Raw genomic sequence first — 9405 nt, 5'->3', positions numbered from 1 at the left:
TATGAAGGAATCTCCTGTCTGAGATTCCCAGGTGTCCTCATTCCAGCTCCACATACCCAGCAGAGCTGCAGAGATTCCCTTGCGATGACCCCTTACCACCATCAAGGGCTGCTGTGGGGCCTACGCTGAGGGTAGGGAGACGATTCACTCTCCGCCCTCTATTGCCCCCTGGGGGAGCCTGCCAAACTTGGAACCTGTGGGGAAAAGGAGGGGGGAGCTGCTGACTACTTTTGAGCCTGGGCAGGGGGTGGGGGGCAGAATACAAGGGGCTGCCATGGGGGAACAGACTAAGGGAGATGGGGGCTCCCAAGGGGGAACAGGCTAGGGCAGGGGTTCTCAAACTAGGAGTCGTGACCCCTCAGGGGCTCGCAAGGTTATGTGGGGGGTCACGATCTGTCAGTCTCCACCCCTAAATCCCGCCTCTCCTCCAGCATTTGAAATAGAGATAAATTAAAAACACATTTTTTTATATTTAAAAAAAACACTCAGAGGCTTGCTGTGTGAAAAGGGTCCCCAATACAAAAGTTTGAGAACCACTGGGCCAGGGGCTCCCAGCGGGGAATAGACTGAGGAGATGGGGCTCCCATTCAGCCTCTGTCCCTCCTCACAGCCCCTGGCCTTTGAGGGGAAGCTGAAGAACGTTAGGCCTGGAAGGAAGTGAGGGATGAGGGAGAATAGGCTGCCCCCCAGAAATGTCCCCACACCCCCTCTAATGCATGGGAGTGGGGTAAAGGACCCAGGGGAGAGTAGAAGTAGAGCTAGTAGCAGCTACCCGAGCAGAACTGGGCTCTTGAGAGCCATGTGTGGGAGGAGACGTCTAGGGACAGAATGTTTTCATGTGCTGGGGTGTGGTCACTAAGGGGCAGTAGTAACTCACATGTGGAGGGAGGCAGAATTATTTGGCCTGTGTATGTTTTAAGACTCCCAAGGGGACAAAGCCCCCACACCATCAGCCAGTGCTTTGAGTATATTAGCTGTGTTGATGTAAATTTTAAATTCTAAGGTTTAAGTTAGTCGCATGATGTTGGCAGGTTCTGATTTCTCCCTGACCGGCCTGTTTCCCCCTGGAGTCCCTGTTGGAGGTCACTCTCCAGTTTCATGCTTTAAGGGATAGAGACAGCGGTGCTGGAAACAAACCTTGGTTAAACTGGCATTAAGGTTGAAAGTCAATATCAGTAATTTAAGGCTTAAAACAACCTGACAATGCTATTAACATCAGAAATCCAGGGAAATCAGCATTAAGGTTAAATTTTAAAGAATCCTGAATAGTTGAAAGTAGGTATGGAAATGCACAACTGAGGCACTCGGATGACCTTAACTCTGTCCCTGTTAGTGGCACTCCTGTTAGATAGGCCTGAATCAAAACCCCACCTACAATGAACCCCAAAATCTTGTGGTGTTTGAAATCTGGATCCAAATTCTGCAGCTAGAGTCCAGTTTGAGTGGTGCCTGCTGGACTCTGCAGCAGGCAAATCACTGCATTCCCAGCAGCATTCTGCATCTAAATTCTGTGGCAAAGAGCCATTGGTTTCTGTAGCAACTTTGAATACATTTAAAAAATGGCGATGAAGGGTTTTCTTGAGTTTGTTCTGAAAACGAATAAACCCAGGCAGTACAGTAACACCTGTGATGTTGGTCTGACATCATGGTCAATTATCTTTGTGCTGACCCGTAACGGTTAACTTTCAAAGTGCTGCTATATTTTTGTATTGAAAATGCAGACCTGTGGGTTTGTTAGTGGGGAAACTGGAGGGTTTAACAGCTGGCTTTGGGGCAGTGAGAGCTTTCGGAATATGGGAGAACATTAGGGGTTTTGGGGTAACCATGTTAATTGTCTGTTAAAAACCGAGCAGTGACATAATTTTGTGTCAGCACTGTTAGGTTTTAAAACTTAACACTCTCCAGTGACATATGTGGGAGCAACTCACACCTCTCAAAGCTATTATTTGAGGCTGCCTGCAGACTCAGGCAGATGTTACTACACTGATTAAACTTTTATCTGGAAGCTTTTTTTCTCACAACCATAAGGTCTTCGAAATTTTTTATTACAATGAAAGTGTACAACAGTGACGCTGGGTGGGTCAGCAGAGGGGTTCAACCCTGGAACCTCTGGATCTTAAAGCAAGGGCCTGTACTGCCTGAGGTAAAAGATTCAGCTCTAATAGTCAGTGGTGTAGCAGGCTCAACCTCTGTATGTGGTCCAGCCACCATGAGACAGGGCAGAGAACCACGCTGAGTGTGCATGGGTTATAAAAGCTTTGTAGAGTACAGCTTGACAGCAAGGGGTGGGTTCCCCAGCCGATTCCATGAGGAATCATGGACTACAGAGGCCATTGCCCTAAGGGCTACAAAAGTGTTTCCATTTTAACCTTGTCTTCTCTTGCTCATAATGTACTGAAACATTTGCCTTTTGGGCTGCAAGGTTCTAAGCTTGGGCCAGTTTGCACACTTGTGTATGCAGGTCTGTCTAGTCTATCTGTCACCTCATCCTCCACTGTTGCTACGTGGGACTGACTTCGCTTTTAAGGAAGACACGTTTTGGTGCCTTCTTGGTGTGACAGGGACCCTTTTAAACATCGGTTTGTCTGGAGGTTTTGGGCTTTTGTGGTGCATTCCCCCTGTTACTCAAGCTATCTGCCCAGGGCACGGACAGTCTGTCCCTGCCCACAGACTGCTGCCGCTGGGTTGCCTGGCTGACATCCAGGGGAGGCTTGCTGTAGTACCATGATTTCAGGAGCTCGTTCATCTGCTCCTGGTCTGTGATTCCCCGCAGGTGATCTTCTTCCCCTTCTCCCCCGTCGACCTCCTCCCTGGGCGCATTGAAACGCCGCAGTTTGATTTCCTGCTGCATGCTTTCGAAGAAGTGGAGGATGCACTTGTGGGCGAAGTCCCGGGCATGCTCGCAGCAGGTTTCGTCGAAGATCTTTTGCTCGATGTCGATGTAGTTGCTCCAGTAGCGTGTCTGCAGGAAGGCAGCCTGATTAAAGCAGGGTCTGAGCGACCGGGCAAGGCAGGCTACCACGATAAGGATCAGCAGAACACTCCAGCCAAGGGCCTGGGCGATAAGGAAAGAAGCATTGAGGCAGGATGAAAGACACCGGGAGTGACACTGACATCAGTGTAATATACTTGCTGTTTGCCTGACCCTTAGCTCAAACTGAGATTTTAAGCAGGAGTGGGGAAGTGGGAAGATGTCTGGGTTCTGGTTCAAGTTCTAGCCTGGGGTTGCCAACCTTCCAGGATTGTCCTGGTGTCTCCAGGAATTAAAGATTCATCTTTAATTCAAGATTATGTCATGTGATAAAATCGCCAGGAATATGTCCAGCCAAAATTGGCAACCCAATTCTAGCTACAAAATCCAGCCAACTACACCTCGAAGAGTTTATACGCCATGGGAAGGCTGAGGCCTTCTAGAGCCCCGTGAATGGCCTAATGGGCATAGGGCATTTTATCCACCCATCGCTAATCTACAGTTGAGCACAACTGGAGTTCCTAATCAGGCGAGGGCTGGAAAGGGGTGGGAGTGGGCATAGGCCAGGTCTGACAGACCTTTGTCAAGGTTAGTCCCTGCAGGCCTGGTGCTGGGCCTGCCTTTTACAGGGTTGCCAGCAGGGCCGTCCTTACCCATACGCAAAGTACGCAGCTGCGTATGAGCAGGAAATTTGGGGCACCTGGTGCCCTGCGCAGCTACGTGCTACTCCAGCCCCTACTCTGGTTCTTCCCCCCCGCTCCCGTGCCGCAGAGGCCGGGGGCTGCGTAGGGCCCCAGAATAGGTAGGGATGGCCCTGATTGCCAGGTACCTGGTCTGACCACTAGGATCTCCTAAAGCATAGACGATTTTCAGTGCACGTACAGTCTCAGGTGTGTGTGTGTGTGTGTGTGTGTGTGTGTGTGTGTGTGTGTAATGGGATGGAATGTCAGGGGGGGAAATTAAGACACCTGATTACCCTCCTTGATGTACATTGACCACCCACATTAGCTTCAGTGAGAGTTTCTTGCACAAATCTGAAGGGGTAGTTGGACCCCAAGAGTTCATAGAAATTAGGAGAAGTCAACTCGGTCGTCAGTGAATTCTCCGGAGTTTGCAAGGAGCTATGACACACGCTCCTGAAAAGGCTCAAAGTTAAACCAGTTGTAACTTCCTTTGAGATAAATTGATTAACCCTTGGCTTTTCACTAGCATTACTCCATCAGATCCCCAGCCTGATGTATGATCTTTGTATAGAGCGGTGGACTAACATACAGGATTCCTTGGGTCTGTTCTTAGCTCTGCCATAGACTCATTGTATGGACCTTGGGCAAGTCACTTCTCCTCTCTTGGTCTCTTTCCTCCTAAGGGAGTTGTGAGATTTAAAGTATGTAAAAGAGTTGTAACCTCCTTGATTCTGAAAAGGGCTTTAGAAGAAGAGCGTATCACTATTTTTGGTATGAGCATCCTCATTTTTATTCACATTTCTAAATCACCAATGCCCCCCAGAATCTAGGTGCCAGTGCTTTTTTCTACTACCCAACATGGGGGGGACTCCTGCAGAAATGATCATGAAGATGGTATTTCTGAATGTCAAAGAAATGGAGCTCAGTTTGATTCCCACTTTAGTTAGTGCCAAAACTCTCCCTGACTCCAGAGGAGTAGGTGCAGGCTCGTGGTTCTTTGACCTGTTCTACAAATCCTTTGAAAGGCTCCCAGAAAAACCTCTGACTTACTTGTGACCAGCATTTCAGGTACCTGGAGATCGCCTTCCTGGCAGGGTTGTTCTTCACGAGCTCGTCATCTTTGCAGGGCACTTTGGAGAGCAAGAGCTGCGTCTGGGTAGGGGTGACGTTGGCAAACCCCACAAACTTTTCAGGGTCGACGGAGGCGCTGAAAGCACAGACGAAGCATTTCCCATCGAGGAGGGTGACGATGATCCAGATGACAGGAGCAATCATGGCTCGCTGCATGATGGAGGAGCACATGTACCTGTGTGCAGGAGAGGGAAATATGAACTGGTGTCAGCCTGATGTCCCTGGAGATGAAGACTTCTACTTATCCACAGAACTGAATTGGCACAGGTAGCAATAGTATTGGCCAAGGAATACCATTTAGCCCAGCTTGGCTTTTGCCAGCATTTTTCCAGCTAATGTCTTCTCTGTTCTTGAATCTTTGCAATGATGTTGTCTTGACCCTTTCTTTGGGAATCTATTCCATTGCCTAAATGCTCTTTGCATACTGACCAAAGTATTAAGATTATGCATGGGTGCTGCGCGGATCTGTTATTTAAGGTTTCATCAAGAAACAAACAAGGATTGTGCCTGATTAAGAATACTCTTGCATATTCCGTGCATGATTCTCTGTCAACTCCCTTTCCTCTCTTCCCTCTTTCTCTCCCCCCTTTAGCCCCTCCGCAAAATATCACCTGTGCTCTTTCACCCCTTTCTTGCCTCCATCACGTCTACCCCCCCGCAAAAAATTACTACAATCATTCTTGCTTTAGTTTATAAACACCCCCTAAAAGTTTAAAAAAACCAACAATAAAAAAGCATGCACAATGAATCGAAATGACCACACAATTGTCTTGCTGTAACTTCCCCCAAGAGCACCCCCACACACCCATTTCCTGTTGTCTTTACTTTCTGTAAAGACTACAGAAAATATTGTCTTTGCTTGATCCTGCAAATGCTTACTGCTGTGATTAGTCCCACAGAAGTCAGTGGGAACGTTGCTCACAGGGGGAAGTACTATGCCTGGTAGGGAGTATTTGCAGTCTTGAGCCCTTATGGCGGGGTGGGGAAACTTTTTGGCCTGAGGGCCACATCGGGGTTCTGAAACTGTATGGAGGGCCGGGTAGGGAAGGCTATGCCTCCCCAAACAGCCTGGCCCCCGCCCCCTCCCACTTCCCACCCTCTGACTGCCCCCCTCAGAACCCCCAACCTATCCAACCTCCCCTGCTCCTTGTCCCTTGACCGTCCCTTCCTGGGACCCCCACCCCCTATCCAAACCCCCTGCTCCCTGTCCCCTGATTTCCCCGACCCCTATCCACACCTCCGCCCCCTGACAAGCCCCCCCAGGACTCCCACACCTATCCAACCCCCCCTTGTTCCCCATCCCCTGACTGCCCCCTAGAACCTCCGCCCCATCCAACCGCCCCCTGCTCGTGCCCCCTTACCCTGCTGCTCAGAGCAGCAGGACTAGCAGCCACGCCACTTGGCTGGAGCCAGCCACGCCTCCACGCTGCCCAGAGTGCTGGTGGCACGGCAAGCTGAGGCTGTGGGGGAGGGGCTAGGGGCTAGCCTCCCTGGCCGGGAGCTCAAGAGCTAGGCAGGACGGTTCCCCGGGCCAGATGTGGCCCACGGGCTGTAATTTCCCACCTCTGCCTTATGGTATAAGGTCTTCCATGTTAATTTCTTCTATATCTCTTTAAAACACCGTGCATATTTCTGTGGCTGAGTAGGGAGCCAGGGTTTGCCACCTTTGCTCACACTGGGCAGCACCGTGCTCCATGAGTCGTCCCATTGATTTCGTGGAGTAAGGTACTACGCTGCGCAGCTTGAGTCAAGGTACCACAGTCTGGGCCTAGACATTATCCTCATTTTTGGATGGCATCTAAAACTGGACTTGCTGGAAACAGCATGAGGAAAAATGCTTCTGGTGCAAGACAATAGTTTGTGAGAATCTCTGAGGTACAGAAGGTGGGGAAACTTCCCCTGGTAGTAAACCCTCCGTAAAGACTTCAGGAATGTAACATTGCCATTTTCTATTGCGGTGAGGGGAAGAAAAATCATACTCAAACCCCAGTTGTTCCAAAAACTGCTGTTCTGTGTCTGTATTATATATCCATGGAGTTGCCAACACTGAGCTGCAACTGAGTGTTTAATACCATTGGACATCCTTTAATCATTTATCCCTTGTGCACTCTTCGCTAATTTTATTAAGCTTCATGAGCCTGATTCTCCTCTCTCTTACACCGGTATAAATCAGGAGTAACTCTACTGCAGTCAGTAGAATTACATTGGTGTGCACATGGAGTAACTGAGGTCAGAATCTGAGCCTGTGTGTCGTTTTTTCCCCTTTAAGCCAGGGCAGTAAAGGCGGCGGGGGGGGGGGGGGGGTGCTAGGGGCAGCCAGCAGAGAACTTTCTCTATTGTGGAGCCTAAATGTTGCCTTCCTTAGCTTCAGGCCTCTCCTGCTTGTGGTATAAATACATTAAAGATGGTGAAGCACTTTGAGCTCTATTGTTGAAAGGCGCTGTATAAGAGCTAGATATTAGGATTGTTATCTTTTTCCAGGTCTCAGAATTATTCTCTGCCTTCATTTATATTGTGGTTACCTTGAAGGTATTCATAGAATCACTGTGCTCCCGGACTCACACAATCTGTTGTAAATCATCGGTGCCGAGCTCACTAATGAGCAGCCGGCGTTCAAGGTGTTTAAGAGGGAACTTCTAAGGAGCTCCGTTTAGGACAAAGCTAATATCAGGGAGATAAAGATGTAACAAACAAGAGGGCTGGAGGGGAGGCAAAGGGGGCAAAACGACTCACAGTGGTGAATCCCTCACCTGATGACGGCCAGATCCTTCTTTCTGCCCCCAGTAGGTCTTTTCCACTCCTCCAGCATCACCAGAGACTGTCTGTTGAGAATAAGACCACAGAGAAAGAGGGCCGTGGGGGGCAGAAACATGATCCCCAAACCGTAAGCCATGTTGTACTTGGGCAGGCAGGGGCAGTTAAAGTCAAAGGAAGTATACATCTTCACGCTAGCCAGGGCTAGCAGCCCACAGATCCCATTCATCACCGACTCAGAATTGGACTGAAAGTATTGGAAGATCATCCGGAACCGATCCATGGTGCTGTATTGGCTGGGGGCTGCTTCCCAAGGAGAAATCCCTGGTTAACTTCAGACTGATGAGGTGCTTGCTGGGGGCAGATGGGCACAGCTTTGCGACCCTTTTCTTGGGTTTTCTGGCTACGTGCGTTCTAATCCGTCTTTTCAGTTAGGGTTAGAAAGGCAGCTTAGTGCACTTGGGTGGGCAAAGAGATAGAAACAGGAAAGCAATGCTGCTTACGGTGACACACAAAAGCACCTGTTGAGGATTCCTGTGTCCATCTAAATGGGACCAGTTCAATGCAGCTGCCTCTCTTGTGCCTCTTTCCCTTCCAGGGTAGAATCCTGTGTGACGGCTCCTGGACACAATCTTTTCAATTCAGCCTTTAGCCAGATACTTCCCTTTCATGGCAGGATGCAGTGGCTGGTCGTTCTACTTTCTAAGTAGATGGATACAGCCTCTCTGTGTTATTTTTCTCCCCCTCTTTCATCCACAGCACTTTAATACATGCCACACAGCAGCAGCCTGGAGGTAGGATAAGATACACATTCCCAGGACATGGAACACTAGCTCTCCCCTGTAGAAAGAGTTGTCTCCGGATGCCTAGGAGCTATTCTCTCCCTCATCAATGATGTGTTGTCAAATGAGTCATCGCTGGTGATCAAGCTAGCTATTCAAATGAACTTATTTGTCTACATGCCTCCTCCCTGTTTCTCTGCGTTAGCATGGTTGGCTTCTGTGCATTAGCTCTTAAGCTGTGACCCAGATGCTAGAGAGCAGGGGTGGAGGAGACAGGTTCAATTCCCAGTGCTGCATGGACTTGCTTTGTGACCTTGGGCAAGTCACTTAATCTCTGCTTCAGACTCCCCATAGCTAAGCATAATGGTATTAACCTTCCCGACAGGAAAGTTGTGTGGATTCATTGTTTTCAGATCCTTGGGTGGAACTTTGATTCCAGGCCTGTAATATCAACCAGTGGTTTGATCACATGGCAACAATGGGGGGGGGGCCATAGTTTTCCTTGCTCTGTCTGCAGCACCATAGTGTATTGCTACTGGCGCTCTGATACACGCTGAGCAACATTGTTCCTTGTACTCCCCTGTTTGTATCCACCTGTTGTCTCTTGTCTTCTATTCTGAGTGTAAGCTCTTTGGGGCAGGGACTGTCTTTTTGTTCCGTGTTTGTACAGCACCTAGCACAATGGGGTCCCACTCCATGACTAGGACTCCTTGATGCTATGGTAAAACCATTGCCTAATACTATTGCAATATGTGCACATAAGCTTACCAAGGAAATGTTCAGATAACAAACCATGGCCATATATATACAGCCCACACACGGTCTTCATCAGGAATCAAACCTAGGAACCTTTGAGACCGAAGAGACAGGCCTCTACCTCTTAGAATGAATGAGACTTTCTTTCTCGGGTATGCTACTTTCTCACAGGGAATTATGGTCACATGCACTAGTCTAGTGCAACATGACTTCACTGTGCTGGGCCAGCATTTAAACAGTTACAACGATGAAAGCTACAAGTGTTGACGTTGGAATTTTAATACAACCTGCCCCTGCTCTCTGGAAAGTAAACAGAGTATTCTGGAAG

At 48.9% G+C, this 9405-nt stretch overlaps 1 protein-coding gene across 1 annotated transcript; it reads right to left on the bottom strand.

Moving 5' to 3' along the window:
* Window positions 1–487: 487 nt before the first annotated feature.
* CALHM3 (calcium homeostasis modulator 3) lies at window positions 488–7822 on the bottom strand. The gene is made up of 3 exons (XM_065553639.1): window positions 7536–7822; window positions 4705–4960; window positions 488–3055 (listed from the first exon to the last, which is right to left on the bottom strand). Exons 1-3 carry the CDS (start codon window positions 7820–7822, stop codon window positions 2570–2572), a joined length of 1029 nt encoding a protein of 342 aa, XP_065409711.1. The 3' UTR covers window positions 488–2569.
* Between the last annotated feature and the right edge of the window lie 1583 nt (window positions 7823–9405).

This window comes from Chrysemys picta, chromosome 7, assembly GCF_011386835.1.
Source record: "Chrysemys picta bellii isolate R12L10 chromosome 7, ASM1138683v2, whole genome shotgun sequence".
NCBI lineage: Eukaryota > Metazoa > Chordata > Testudines > Emydidae > Chrysemys > Chrysemys picta.
Note: the sequence above shows the minus strand (reverse complement) of the source record. Positions and strands in the feature narration are given on the sequence as shown.